The following is a 16,379-nucleotide window of genomic DNA, read 5'->3' on the forward strand; positions in this document are numbered from 1 at the left end:
AATGACAGTGGATGAAAGATGTCAAAACATTTTGGCAAGTTGATTGTCAAGTGCTGAGTCCCTACAGGGAACAAGAACCTGGGGTGGGGCAGGTAGGGAAAGGGATTGCTGGGTTTTTTTTTTAATAAGCCTACAAATCCTACTGACAGTTTAAACTACATGCATGTATTATACTGATGTTATAAAAATAAATTTGAAAAAAGAAACCAATGCAAAGTTTTGTTGAACGATCTTTAAGACCTACATTTAAAATTGTGATTATTTCTTGATGTAGTGCAACCTCATTAATTTGGAACATAAATTAAAAGGAATGTTACATTAAGATTCAGATGATACAATGTTTCTAATAAATTAAATTTCTCTAATAAAAAAACGTGAGAGACTTTACGTTAGATAGGGAATTGCAATTATTCCCAATTATACACCACTTTGAACAAACAGAATTGCCTTCACAGGATTATACTGTATTCTAAATGAAGCACAGTAAATAGGAAATGCTTTGAAATAACAAACTGTCTAATGAAGGATCCTTGGTTTCAATGCTCTTATTCAATTTGAATTCAATCGAGGAAAATTTGTTTTCAGATACAAACCCCAGGGGAAAGCAGATGGCAGTTTTGCAGAACTTTTTGTTACTGATTCAGAGGTGATCAAGATAAGTGAATCCAGGAATCAGGGAGGAAAGAAAAGTAAAGAAAGATGGCATAATTACTGAGAAAAAGGCCATTTAGTAAATCTTTGAAGAGTATTTGTGGAGTTGATTTTGCAATAAGCCCACTTTTAAAAATTGTCGTGTGTCAGCAATTTCCAGACTGGGAAACTCTGTAGAACCAAAAAAAAAAAAAAAGAACCCAGTCTCTTCAACAAATAAACTTATAAACTTCAAGGAAAAAAAAGAAAGAAACTGAGAAAGGACTTGCAGATTAAAAAAGATTTAAAAGACATTGCAACATGTTGTATGTACATTATTTGGATTTGGGTTCAAACAACTAAAAATAAATGATCACATAAGACAACTGGAAATTGGAACACTGGATATTTGATGATTTTAAAGAATTACTGTTAATTTTTTAGGTGAGATAATGGTATAGTGGTTATGTTTTTAAAAACAGAGTTCTTATTTTTTTAGACATATATAGAGAAATATTTATGGATGAAATGATAGGAAGCCTGGGATTTTGCTTCAAATAATTCAAGAGGGGAGAGTAGATGGGGGTGTGCATGGGGCAATACTGGCCATGGGTTGTTGGTTGTTAGGTATAGGTGACGGACACATGAAGTTTCATTATATTGCTCTACTTTTGTGTATGTTTGAAGTTCTCCATAATAAATTTTTTATTAGAGTGTGGCTTTTTTAGTTAATTTGTATGTTTATTTGTTTTCATCATTTTTTGAGGTTTTTCTGGACACCTTTTTGGTCATCTGAGGACTCTCCAGAGTGCCAATGTTGGGAACCACTGGCCTGTGAAGCTGGAGGTTTGACAATGATCACAAGTCAGAACACAACTATTCCATGGCCGTGGCAGAGAGACCTTGGTGGCTCCTAATGATCTCTGCCTCCTGGTATTCATGCCTTTGTGTGATCCCCCCCTTTGAAGTGTGAGTGGGACCTGTGACTTGCTTCTAACCAGTAGAATATGGCAAAGATGATAGATGTCATTCCCATGATTATGCTACATTATATACGACTAGATATTGCCAGCAGATCACTCTTTCTCCCTTGGTGGCTTTGAAGAAGCAAGCTGCCATGTTGTGAGAGAGCCTATAGAGAGGGCCACATAGCAAGGAACTGCAGGTGGCCTCTAAGAGCTGAGGATGGATGGCCTCTGGCTGACAACCAGCAAGAAGCTATATCATTGGTCTTACAATTACAAGGAAATAAATTCTGCCAACAACCTGAGTGAGCTCAGAAGCAGATCTATCACCAATCAAGCCTCCAGGTGAGAACTGAGCCCTGCATGACACCTCGAATGCAGCCTTGTGAGACACTGAGCAGAGGACTCAGCTAAGCCAGGCTCAGACTCTTGACACGTAGAAATTACAATATAATAAATGTGCATTGTTTTAAGCCACTAGGTCTGTGGCAATATGTTATGCAGCATAGAAAATTAATACAATGGCATTATAGCCTTTCTGCCCATTGATTATTACAAATTTTTAAAGTATTTCAAAGTAAATTCCTGTTTATCCTGAATGGTCAGAGTAAGGTATATCAGATAAATGTCATGTTCTGATAAAAATGCATGTCCGAGGGCTGGCCCAGTGGCGTAGGTTTAAGGTTAAGTTTGCATACTCCGCTTCGGCAGCCCGGAGTTCACAGGTTTGGATCCCGGGCGCGGATCGATGCACCGCTTATCAAGCCATGCTATGGTGGCGTCCCATATAAAGTAGAGGAAGATGGGCAAGGGTGTGAGCCCAGGGCCAGTCTTCCTCAGCAGAACAGAGGAGGATTGACAACAGATGTTAGCTCAGGGCTAATCTTCCTCAAAAAAAAAAAAATGCATGTCCGTATACCATATGTTGATTACCATGTTTCAAATAATTTAAATATAACAAACTACACATAACACCAAAACGATAATGAATATTTGCTTGAGGATCATGGATACAAATAATGACCATGGTACAGTACTGTGGGGAAAATTTGATTATTTTAACATCCTAGATCTTACATTCCAAATTTTTATGAGTTATTCAGCCCATATAAGTAAATGAAACAGTGAAGGGCGCTATGCTTACCTCGCATCTCACACCATATACAAAAATTAACTCGAAATAGATCATAGATTTAAATGTAAGAGCTAAAACTATAAAACTTCTAGACAAAAACAGGAGAAAATCTTAGTGACTTTGGGTTTGGCAAAAATTTCTTAAAGAGGACCCAAAAAGGACACACTATAAAACCAAAAACTTGATAAAACTGGACCTTATTTAAAACTTCTGAAAAAAATTTTTTTTAAATAAATAAAAACTTTTACCCTTCAAAAGACATTTTTACAAAAGTGAAAAGGCAAGTCATAGACAAGGAGAAAATATTTGCAAAATATATATATCTGATATAGGACTTGTATCTAGAATATATAAAGAACTCGCAAATCTCAATAATAAGACAAACAACTCATTTTTAAAAACGGCAAAAAACTCGAACAAACACTTCACCAAAGAAAATAAATATATGGATGACAAATAAGCACGTGAAAAGATCCTCAACATCATTAGTCATTAGGGAAATACAAATTAAAGCCATGAGGAAATATCACTTCATACTCACTAGAACGGCTAAAAGTTTTTAAAAATATATTGACCATACCGAGTGTTGGTGAGAACAGAGTACAACTGGAACTCTCATACACTGCCAGTGGGAATGTAAAATGTACAATCTCTTTGGAAAGCAGTTTGGCAGTTGGTTAAAAGGTTAAATATCTGCCTACCATACAGCCAGACAGGAGGCAATCACCAACTCCATCACATCTGAATTCACATTTTTGTGGAGTGTGTTACCGCGTTTCCTGGTATTGCTCCAGATTCAGGCAACAACCAAAGGGTGATTATTCCTTTTTGATTATGGCCATTAACAAGCTACATTTAAACAATGCCTTAAAAGTACATACAATTTACAAAGCATGTATATTTCACTTAATCTTTGCATCACCTCTGTGAGGTAGGTATGGGAGAGTGGACTTACTATCCTCGCTTCCTAGAGGGGCAAATGGAGGCTCAGCAAAGTTAAGCAGCTTACCCAATGCCATACAACCAAACTAATATGAAGTTTGAGTGCAAGTCAAACTTCATTGCCCTTTCTTCTAACTCGTGGTGCCTTCTAGAAAACTACCTGCCAACATGCATTCTTTGAAAAAAGAAGTGAGAGAGAGAGACTATTACTAAACGCCCAGTAATTATGGTAACTAGTATTGTTTTTGTGTACAATTGCTTTGCAAAAAAAGTGGCACAAAAATTAACCATTTAGAATCTAATAGTTACATACTTTATAAAGTTCATAGTTTTATATAAACTTTATAATTTCCTTCTACTTATAACCAGCGATAGTATTTTCAATAAATGATGATTGATGTCTGCTTTTTAAATACATTAAATTTAAGTAAAAAAGAGTACATTTAAAGAAAAATTAAGTAAATTATAGTACAGATGGCATACAAATAAAGCAAAATTCATTAAGGTGGCCCTTGAAAAATGAATTTGGGAAACTCTACCCACTGTGGAAACAAAATAATACCAAATCCCCTTTTTGAGGAAAATAAGAAATCAGAACTGAGTTTCCCTTTAAGACAAAAATCAGCTTTTATGAAAAAGAACCTATGAAACTGTCACTTGGACTCTTCCTTTATCTCAAGATAGAGGAATGATTCTCTCTGTCCCAGGATACATACTAAACCTTGGAGGCTCATAGCTCCATAGCTGGACTAGTTGAGCTAAGATCAAAGGTGCTGATTCCGATTGCTCTACTGTATTCCTTCTCTTGAGGTTTCACCACCCTTGTGACTTCACAGACGAGATCCAGGAGCTAAGAGCAGAGTTTGTCATGACCTCTTTTAGAATTTATACCCCAGGCCCTGTTTGGGCAGACCTAAGATCGTGAAACATATTGTGGGCAATTGTATTGTCTAAAACAGGGCTAGTGAAGGAGATAGTGAAAGACTTCAGGTTTAACTATAATCTTGAAGCTCATTATAAACCCCAAATACAGGTCTGTTTGTCTTTTTGATGGAATGCTCAAGACAGTGCCACACAAAGGTAATTGCTTACTACACTTCAAAATTGCCAAACACTTCAAAAAATAATGATATTTTTCTTGTTTTCTTAAAAAGTAGGCAAACAGCAAGATTTTTTTTTTAATTTTTTGTTTATTGCAGTAACATTGCAGCGTTATTCACAATAGCCAAGACTTGGAGGCAACCTAAGTGCCCATCAAAGGACGAATGGATAAAAAAGATGTGGTATATATACACAATAGAATACTACTCAGCCATAAGAAACGATGAAATCCAGCCATTTGTGACAACATGGATGGACATTGAGGGTATAATGCAAAGTGAAATAAGTCAGAGGGAGAAGGTCAAATACCGTACGATTTCCTTCATTAAGTAGTAGATAATAACAACAATAAGCAAACAGCAAGATTTTTAAAATTCTCTGAGCTTTTCTTCTAACAGTACAATGCTGACAATTATATTTGGGTAATCTTCCTGTCACTCCCTCCAACCACTACCAAGGGTTACTCTTAAGCAGTGGTTCTTGCAGTGTGATCCCAGGACAGGCAGCATCAGCATTAGCATCACCTGGGAACTTGTTAGAGATGCAAATTATCGAGCCCCACCTCAGACCTACTGAATCAGAAACTCTGGGGGTGGAGCCCAGCAGTCTGTTTTAACAAGCCCTCCAGGGGATTCTAAGCTCACAGAAGTTTGAGGACCACTGCTCTAATAAAGCAATGGTTATCAGAGCATGGTCTAAGACTAACATGTGCCTTCTAGGTAATAAAAGAACTAACTTCTTGTCACATTTTAACACTGATGTTAGAAGTTCTAAATAAAGGAATTTCTAACAGAAGTTCCCCAGGCCAGGTGCCCATCAACATCACAAATTCTCTTGGATAACTTCTCAGTGTCATCACCTGAGATAAGAGGGGAGCATTTCTCTTCTAAGACTGGGAGTTCACCTTTGCTCCATCTCACTCCTCCTGTAGTGACCCATGTTCCACAGAGCCCACCACACAGCTATTTCAAAATGCGCCACCATCTTATTCTAGCCTGATTCTCAGGGTTTAAACTGCTTGGAGGTTAGACAATGTACAGGTGCCCAATCTCACCCAATTAGCTGGATGCCAGCTCAAAGCATCAGACCAAACTCTGATTCTATATCCAGAGGACAAGCTCCTTCTCTTGTCCCAAACTTTCAGTCATTCGTTTATTCATCCATTCACTCATTCATGAAACATTTACTGAGCATACAATACTTGACAAGTACTTCTCCAGGTGCAGGTGAAACAGCAGGGAGCATGGCAGATGGTCCTGCCACTACAGAAGATCACAGCTACTGTCTGCCTTGTTCACACACCTTCCACCCTCCAGTTCAAAGCCTGAGCATGTTTTCACTTAACTCCACGGTGTGCTGTGGGCTGGGCTCCACAGGGCAGCCCGTTGTGGTGGACAAAGCAAGAGTTTGAGGTAAAAGGGACTTTGGGTCGAATCCTAGCTCTACCCAGTCAGCTAGGACATTTGACAAGTTATTTTTCCGTTCTCCAAGTTTCATTTGCCTTATCTGTAGAAAGGACAATAATCCCATCTCCCACTGTTTTTGCAAAGACCTAACGAGACAGAGTACAGGTCATAGCACCCAGCAGATGTAGAATAAGTTCTACTTCCCCAGAAAAGTAGGGTCCTTTTCTGCTCGGGCCTGAAGTGCATCCCTTCAGTTCAGGTCAAATCTGTCTCTGGACTTGCACTGCATTTGCATTTGTTGCTGGGTCTGTATTTCTCAGTGTATGGACTGTAGACCACCAACTTCAGAATCACCTGGGCTGTTTGTTCAAAATGCAAATGCCTGCGCCCCACCGTGGATTCAAGGGTGGGAGGGAGAGAGTAGGAAATCTGATTCTGTAACAAATTTACCAGGTGATTCTTTGCACACCAAAGTCTGGAAACAACTGGTTGAGCTGCTCTGAACTACCTCCCCAAGCCTCTTCTTGCCTTTCTCAAAAGAAACTCACAAAAAAGCTTACTAACTTTGCCCACTCTCCTCACTTCAGTCTCTCGAAGGCTATTCTTAAAGAGGAAGCAGAGGGTCATGGTTGAGAGATCAAGCTCAAACACAAACAGGCTTGGGATCAAATCCCAGCTTTACCACTTACCAATGGTTCTCAAACTGTGCTCCCCCAGCAGCAACATACCCCCCAGGTGATGTTTAGAGATACAAATTCTTGAGCCCCGCCCCAGTTGGACTGAATCAGAAACTCTGGGGGTGGCCCAGCAATCTGTGTTTTCCCAGCCCTCCAGGGGATTCTGACGCAGGCTCCAGTGTGAGAACCACTGGCACTTATTAGCTGAACAACCTTGTGCAGATTCACAGCTTCTCAAAAGACTTCATTTCCCCATCTATGAAATACTAAAGGTACTAACTATATGGAGTTGTGATAGTGAAATGACATGATACATATAAACAATTTAGTACATAGTAAGCACTTGATAAACATCTGTTGTTATTATTATTAAGCGAATTGTCCTTTGTCCCATGGATTCTATTAAATTGGGGGTGTTTGTTTTTGCGGTGGTGAGTGGAAACCATTGAGTTATGCCATCTTAAATGGCTCAAAGTTTACCAGCTCAGTCTTACTTTTCACTCCATCCCAATCAACTAGAACACCACTCATTAACTCTCTCTCTCTGTGCCTTCACTATTCCTGTTCCATTGCCCAGAATACCCTTCCATTTTCTGCCCACATAGTCCAAATCTTACTTCTCCCAGAAGCATAAGCTCAGGTCTGCTATCAGGTCTTGCCTGACTGCTCCCAGCCAAATGAATCTGCCCTTCCTAAAATTGTCAGTTATCATCTGTGTTGCAGGATTTAACCCCTAAGCATATGCATGCATGCTACTGGTGGGCTTTACTTCATATCTAGTTGTCTTATCTCTTTAATTACAGTGAGAGCTCTTGGGAAACAGAAATGGTACCTTATAGTTCTTTTTAAATCTCTTCCTTATCCATCCTCTGGTATACACTAGAGGAGTGAATGAATGAACACACTCCTAGAGCAGAGCCCAGGCTCTTTAACAGAAGGCACAATTGGAGAAACTTTTTAAAAACACAGACTTTTAACAATGGTAATAATTATAGTAGCTTAGGTTTGTATAAGCCTTCACAGTTTAAAAAATGCTTTGGTATTTTTAACAGAATCTAGTTGTCACAAAAACCTTGTGAAGCAGGTATTGACGCCCCTGTTTTGCACATGAGGAAACAGATTCAGATCATTCTCATGACTTGCCCAAGGCTGTAGAACTAGTAAATGGCAGAGCTGGGCCTCCAACTCCGGTATCCCGCTACTTCTTTCACTGGGCAACTTTCGTTGATCTAGTTTATCACTGTTGGTATTTCTCCTTCTTGCTCTGTGCTATAATCTCTAAATTCAACTCTTCCATTGAAAGTGAGTGCTGCTCAAATAACGATGGGCCTTTCTGGCACTTTAGCTGTCAGGACAGGGCCCATTTGGAGAACAAGAAGTACAGCCTCACCTGGTGTTCCTAAGCGGGCCTGAGCAATGGTCAGTCTTTCATGGGGTGCTTGGCACTGGCAGCTGCTTTCATCTGCAAATGGGGCAGGTGCAGTCAGGGTCTAGAAGGGAAAAAGAGAAAGGGAATACAGTCTGACAAACTTTCCTTTGGCACTAATCTCCCCTGAAGTTTTACTTCTGTTGGCTACACAGGTATGATTAAGAAGTAGAATATATCTGCTGAGTCTTTCAGAGAAATATTGTACTGTTATAAATAAAAACAGGGACAGTGTCACTGAAACCTTTTTTTTTGACTGATGCTTCGGAAATAATCAGAGCTCTGCAGTGTCTACTCTATGCCAGGTACCAGATGAGGTACTCTGAATATGTTATCTCTTTTAGGCCCCACAACACCCTATGATGGCTAGATACTTCTATCTTTCTATAGGCATTCTATCCTTCTATAGTATAGGGTAACACCGTGTCTATTTCACAGAAAAGGAAACTGAGGCTTCGCAGGATTAAGAAACATGCTAAGTCATGCCCTAGAAAGTCACAATGCCCAGCTTTGAACATTTCACAACCACCGAGGGCAGACTTCAATCATTTAGACTTACCCACACCCCAGGGTACTCGGCTGGAAGGAATGCCATACTCAGAAGTGTGGTAGACATCTCCTGTATTTCACACACACCAGCCTGGCCAATCACAAACTCTGACATCTCTTCAGTGCAAAGGCCAACGCCGTTCTCTGTGCCCTGGGAGGGCCTAAAAGCACAGCATTTCTGGCGGGCTGCAGATAACTGCTCTATGGCAGCTCCCACTGCCACCAACGGCTGGAGGCCCCGCCCCAGGCAGCTTGGGCTGGGGCTCTGGGGAGCGCTGTGAGAGAGATGTAGTCACTTGGAAGCCTGCCCAGGAAGTGGCTCTGCATTTTTTAGTCAGCCTCTTAAAATGAAAACCTCACTCTCTCCAGACAGAGGAAGAAAAAGCCAGTGGTATTTTTGTAAACAGGGCAAATGCAATCGAGACTTGTCCATTCGTAGTCTTTGAACTATGTCATTACCATGAGCATCACTATACCATCTTTGGTATTTTTAAAGCTGAAGTTGACAAGTCCTTGTAAACGTTACTCATATTGTTACATGAATTGTTTCTTAGAGATAGACACAGGTGTTCCTTAACTCGGGAAGACTCAACTGAAGAATGATCCATACATTTGAAGAGGGGCTATGACCCACTTCTGCCATTCATTTATTCATTCCCTCACTCATTCGAAAAAGTGTCATGCGCTATCTTAGAACCCGGGATAGAATAGGGATAAGACCAGTCCCCGTCCTGGATGAGCCCCCATCTCTTCCACGCTGCCAAGAAGCAATCCTTGCCCCGCCCCCACACCTCACCCCATTGTAGCACCTTCCACTCTGGAGGCTAGAGTCCTGCCCCAAAGTTGTTTGGGGACCTCCCAGTTGCCTGAGACGTTCTTAACCCCCACCCTCCCATTCAGGGCTTGGAAAGCAGACCAAGACTCTGGACACGGATGCAGGAAACTTGCAAGCATTGTTTGTTCTTTTGCAGATACATTAAGGTGACCTTGTGGGCCATGGTGGGCCGGAGCAGCATTTTAATGTGGCAAAGGGCGCAGTGACAAGAGCAGAGGCTCCATAGCCACAAAACTGGGGTTCAAATCCCCTTTCCATCACTTACAGGCTGTGTATTCTAATTTGACTCTCCTAGTTTAAAGGAACTGACACTCACTAAAGTTAGCTCAAGAGATGAAAGATTATTTTAAGGCTACCCTGGTGCAGAAACTGTGGGGGAAAAAGGAAGAAAGCAGCCCCTGGCCCCAGAGTGCTCTGCACCAACCTGGCTGCTCTCTGCACGTGATTCTTTCTGTCCCACCCTCATTTACCTTATATCCTTCCTCTACATTAAAGTTTCTGTTTGCCTTCTACTCCCCCATAAACTTCAGCTTGAATATGGCCCATCATGGCCTCCTAGGCCTCTCTTCCCAACACTCATTCAACAACTTTTCATTGAGCCTTTCAGCCCCAGCTCCTGCTCCTACCAACTTACTGCTTCTTCCCATGTTTCCCAATTCAAGTTCCTAATGGAGAATCAGATCAGCCAAGCTCATCTTTTCCAACTAGGCCACAACCATTGAACCAGATTGGCTTGCATTGAATCAGATGCCCCCCTGGGGCCCACCAGCTGTGGCTGGTGAGGGGAGGTAGAGTGGCAGGGGAGGTCATGAGTGGCCTGTCATTGCCTCTTTAGTAGGAACTGTCACTGGGGCAAAAAATATATTTGACCTTGTGTGCTCTTAAAAGGAAGTTCCTTAAATTAGTTGAATCTCAGTTTCATCTGTAAAATGGGTACCCATCTTGCAGGGTTTTTGTGAAAAATAGAGACAATGTATGTAAAGTACCTGGTACTCAATAAATTGTGGCAATTATTATTACTGCTATTAGTATTCATTATTATATATCATAATATAGACTACTATATACTATATATTATGATATAATAATAGATAATGTAGTTCCCCATAGAAACAAGCAAATTGACTCATGAGTGAATTTTTAGGACATAACCCAAAAAAGTATATGGATTGACAAATGGGATTGGCTTATAGTAATGATTCACTAACCTTTAATATATGTGGACAGTGAATCTTTTTTACATGATCTAAAATAAATTACTCTTTGGAGATCTTTTACGTGCTAGCCAAGAAATTTATTAAGGAGATAAGGTGTTGCTGTTTTCCAAGAAAGGTCTATTCTAGATAGTGTGAAATCTGGTAATTAAAGCAGAGATAGAGAAAGTTGTAAAGCAATGATAGTTACTCAAAGGTGAGGAAAAGCTTTTATGCATTGTGCATTTTGTTCTTAATTATTGTGGACTAGAAGTAAGAAAAAAGGAGAAGTGAAGACATGGAAGGCAGAGACAGTTCATAAGTGAGCTTGTGTGTGCATGTGTGCACATGTGTACATTTGTGTGCTTGTGAGCATCTTGAACAGCGGTTGACATGGAGAAGGGGTATTTCTTGTTATGTACAAGGCACTGTGCTTGGAATGGGGAGAATGCAAAAATAAATGAGCCATAGCCTTGCTGTGAACATTGCCAGAACACTGCCTTCCAAAGTGAGGCAGAATACTGCCTGGGGTTGAGAGTCAAGCTCTGCATTCAGGAAGACCTTGGTTAAGGCCCACCTACCACCAACCAGCCCTGTGACTTGAGGTAATATTTTTTCAGTCCAAACACCCCAGAACTCCTTCTTCTCTGAGCCAGAACAAATCATTTGATTTACAAGGGCTTCTATGCAACTCAGGTTCTGTCTTCTCCACCTATAAGGACTAACCTTATAGACTAACCTCAGAACAATGGGAGTAAGATAGCCATAAGTTCCAGAGAGGGGCAAGGACTGGTCCAACTTGGCCTTTAGGCTCTATACTGGCCTGCAGGGGACCCAGGCCCCCATCTATTCCTTACCACTTGCCAGAGCTGGGATGGTTCTAGGGATCCTCTGGTCCATGCCCTACCTAAGACATAAAATTGAGGCCCAATAACATAGCATAATAGCTAAATCTTTGAGTGCCTACATAGTGTCATGTATCCATCTATACACTAAGCACTTGAAACGTATTAGTTCATTTAATTTAACCACAACTCTGCCAGGTAGGTATCTCCACGGAATTGTACAGGACCTGTGTTCAACAGTGACACCAAGTGGTAGCAAGAAGCAACAGCAGTGGTAGATCCTTTAGATTCAGTTACCTTTTTGGCTCCCTTTGAACTGAGGAAACTCTCAGGATTCTTAGACAATTAGGATAGAAGGACCTCAAAAAGGAGACACTGGACTTCCTGATAATTAGAGAAGGGGGAGCAAACAATTAATTGAAAAAACAAAAGCATGTGACCATATTTCTACCCAGATTTAGTGTAGTAGGTCAGATGACTAACATACAGTTACTGGCTAGCCTCAGTCTAGATTCCACACCACCCAGATCACATAGTTGAGTGTTTACTAGCACATGCTATGTGTTGCTTATGATGCTAGATGTTTGGAGGGTGGATAAATGGAGGGGAGAAATAAGAAAGGAAGGAAAAGAATTGGCTCTGGGGCAGCAATCCTCAAAGGTGAAGGGTGGCCCTGTTAGACTGGGAGGAGGTATTAGTTTGAAAAGGCACATTCAATTTTAAATAATTTCACACCTGGAAAAAAAATCCTACCCTTTTCAACATACATATCCTAGAAATTAAGCCTCTGAACTGGTAGAGATCATCAGAGATAGACTATGCCCTCCCAGGAAGCTATATTCCAAATTCAAGGCTGAGGAGGCACATTAAATTTTCATGTTTAGCAGAGGAGAGAGAGGATTTTAAAGGGTTAAGAAGCCCTGGCCCAGTGCCCTGGACCTCACATGTGCAAGGGTCTTACCAGACCACAGACTTGGAGCTAGACTGCAATAAAACTTCCTTCTTCCTAATTTAAGATTTCAGAACACTCAGTCATAGCATGTGAATATGTTGCCTATTTGTCATACAAGTTCTGGTTATGGAAACTCTACTGTAGTACCATACCAAAGCTGTATTCCCATCAGGCTTTTTAAAGGGGAAGACGTTAGATATTTGGGCATTTCATTTGCAGAATATGTTCAATTGGACATTGTCAAATATTTACTTAAAACAAAAGCTATTAGGCACTAGATAAAATATACAGTGCAAACATTACTTGGGTGCAAAAAAATGGTCAGTAGAACCTGTACTTATGCAATGTGCATCACTGACTGGCAACTGGACGAATCAGACAGCAAGCTAATCAACCAATCAGAACCTAGCATAGTACTGCTGATGGTGACAACCAGCTGCAGAATTGCTTGTTTAAGCTAAGCTATTCTTAACTACAGTAGGGCAGTTCAGTCAGACAGGCATGAGTTCAAATCTTAGCTCCATTATTTAATATCCATTTGATTTTTTAAATTTAATTTTTAGAAAATTGCTAGTTCTTAACCTCTCTAACCTTCAGTACCCTCATCTATAAAAGGGGAATAATAAAGTGATCTACCTCATGAAGCTGTTGTGAGGAGTAAATGAAATGATACATATGTGATTAATATCTTCCTTTTGCCTCTCCAGAATCCACTCTCTTCCTACCCTTCTCTACTCTTCTCTGTATGGCTTCCTGTATGGACTTCACCAACAGGCTCCGTTGCCTTCCTGCTTCCAGTTGGGTTGGGTCCACCGGAAGCATGCAAAACACTGGAGGGCAAGACGAGAGTGAGCTCAGAGAATCTGTCTTCCTGGCTTCCTCTCTGTTAGGAAGCAGTATGTTGGTTCTGTCCTTTTACCAAAATCCACGGCTCCTGTGAGGGGGCCCTGTTTATGGAGCACTCTGCGAAGTTCTGATAACCACACTCTCCCTTGTCCCTTCACACCCAATGCTTCTAGGCCTAGGGTGTATACTATCCCTTGAGGTTTCCTTAAACCCTGCCCACGCCTTTGTAAACAGTCCCTTTATTAAACTCTCTTCATTTTTCCGCTTTAGAGTGAGCCGTCTGTGTCTCAACAGGGCCTTCAGTGATATAGTATATATAACAGTATGATGCCAGGCTCAATAAATGTTAGCTAGAAAATGTTGATGAGGCATGTTAGAAGCACAGAGATCAATTAAAAAGTGAATTACCCATAGTTAATAAAGTCATAACCATCTCAAGAATGTCTTCCAGTAGGATAAAATTTTACGACAGAATATTTTAATCAGGATATGCAAAAGAGACAAGAGCAGGACTTCAGAAAGAATCTACTTTTCCCACATAGGCCTTTTGCCTCAGGACTCATCAGCTGTAGGACTGCAAATTCAGAATTACAAAAAGTCATCACAAAATCTCATTCCTCAGTCTCATGCTGCTAGGTTTGTATTTATCCATCGCTGAACATATTTTTCAAGGCCTGATTTTATTTGGGATCAGAATATTCTAGTCTTTTGAAGATAGAGAGAAAAGAAAAAGTAGATTTTATAGTTGACCATCGCCCAATACACATGAATCACTGGATTCTTGGACTGTGTCATTGATTATGTAGAATCTCAGATCAGGCAGTGCTGCAAAGCCTTGACAGATGCCAGTGGAGCAGAGGAAAAGGAGGCTTAGTACATGGCTCAGCACCAAGAAATATCCATTTTTCATTTAGCTAAGTATGGCATGCACTTATTATGAAGTAATAGGCACCATTAAAAACAGTAAGACAAAAAATAAACAAATGGGACTTCATCAGACTAAAGAGCTTCTGCAGGGCAAAGGAAACCAGGAACAAAATGAAAAGACAACCCACCAACTGGGAGAAAATATTTGCAAATCATATATCTGACAAGGGGTTAATCTCCAAAATATATAAAGAACTCATACAACTCAACAACAAAAAAACCAAACAACCCAATCAAGAAATGGGCAGAGGGGGTAGGCCCAGTGGCGCAAGCGGTTAAGTGTGCGCGCTCTGCTGCGGCAGCCCGGGGTTCGCCAGTTTGGATCCCGGGCGCACACCGATGCACCGCTTGGCAAGCCATGCAGTGGCGGTGTCCCATATAAAGTAAAGGAAGATGGGCATGGATGTTAGCCCAGGGCCAGTCTTCCTCAGCAAAAAAAAGAGGAGGATTGGCAGATGTTAGCACAGGGCTGATCTTCCTCACAAAAGAAAAAAAAAAAAGAGAAATGGGCCGAGGATAAAACAGACATTTTTCCAAAGAAGATATACAAATGGCCAATAGGCACATGAAAAGATGTTCAACATCACTAATCATTAGGGAAATGCAAATCAAAACTACAATGAGATATCACCTTACACCTGTTAGAATGGCTATAATTAATGGGACAAAAAATAACAAATGTTGGAGAGGATGTGGAGAAAAGGGAACCCTCATACACTGCTGGTGGGAATGCAAACTGGTGCAGCCACTATGGAAAACAGTAGGGAGATTTCTCAAAAAATTAAAAATAGAAATACCATATGACCCAGCTTTCCCACTACTGGGTATTTACCTAAAGAACTTGAAATGAACAATCCAAAGAGACTTATGCACCCCTATGTTCATTGCAGCATTATGACCCAAGCACCCATCAACAGATGAATGGATAAAGAAGATGTGGTATATATACACAATGGAATACTACTCAGCCATAAGAAACGATGAAATCCAGCCATTTGTGACAACATGGATGGACATTGAGGGTATTATGCAAAGTGAAATAAGTCAGAGGCAGAAGGTCAAATACCGCATGATTTCCTTCATTAAGTAGTAGATTATAACAACAATAAACAAACACATAGAGACAGAGATTGGATTGGTGGTTACCAGAGGGGAAGGGGGAGGGAGGAGGGCGAAAGGGATAATTTGGCACATGTGTGTGGTGATGGGTTATAATTAGTATTTGGGTGGTGAACGTGATGTAATCTATGCAGAAATAGAAGTATAATGATGTACACCCGAAACTTATACAATGTTCTAAACCAATGTTATTGCAATAAACAAAAAATTAAAAAAAAAAAGAAATACATGCAAAAAGACACACACACACACACACACACAAAAGATGTGGTATATATATGCAATGAAATACTACTCAGCCATAAAAAATGACAAAATCATCCCATTTGCAACAACATGGATAGACCTTGAAGGTATTATGTTAAGTGAGATAAGCCAGACAGAGAAAGACAAACACCACATGATTTCACTCACATGTGGAAGATGAACAAACACATGGACAAAGAGAACAGATTAGTGGTCACCAGAGGGGAAGGGGGGTGGGAGATGGGCATAAGGGGTAAAGGGGCACATATATATGGTGACTGACAAATAATAATGTATAACTGAAATTCCACAATGTTATAAACTATTCTGACCTCATAAAAGAAAAAACAGTAAGACAGATACACATATACTGACAGAGAATGATTTCTAAGACACTTCGCTGAATGCAAAAAGCAAGTCACAAAACTATATCTATAATATGTATACATGTTATATAGTATGATATCATTTATGGTTAGAGAGATAAAAATAGGTAATTGTGTAGAAATAGTTTAGAACTGTGCTGTCCAATATTGTAGCCATTAGCCACATGTAGCTATTTAAATTCAAATTATAATTAATTAA

General features: G+C 40.3%; 1 protein-coding gene across 3 annotated transcripts in view; it reads right to left on the bottom strand.

Moving 5' to 3' along the window:
• The window catches only part of PCYT1B (phosphate cytidylyltransferase 1B, choline), a 99,339-nt gene that overhangs the window by 64,208 nt on the left and 18,752 nt on the right, over positions 1-16,379 (bottom strand). For all 3 annotated transcript variants that reach the window (XM_058535591.1, XM_058535593.1, XM_058535592.1), the window contains exon 2: positions 8,247-8,346. In XM_058535591.1, coding sequence (XP_058391574.1) covers positions 8,247-8,346 — 100 coding nt within the window. The remainder of the gene's footprint in view (positions 1-8,246; positions 8,347-16,379) is intronic.

Source organism: Diceros bicornis, chromosome X (genome assembly GCF_020826845.1).
Source record: "Diceros bicornis minor isolate mBicDic1 chromosome X, mDicBic1.mat.cur, whole genome shotgun sequence".
In the NCBI taxonomy this organism is placed as follows: domain Eukaryota; kingdom Metazoa; phylum Chordata; class Mammalia; order Perissodactyla; family Rhinocerotidae; genus Diceros; species Diceros bicornis.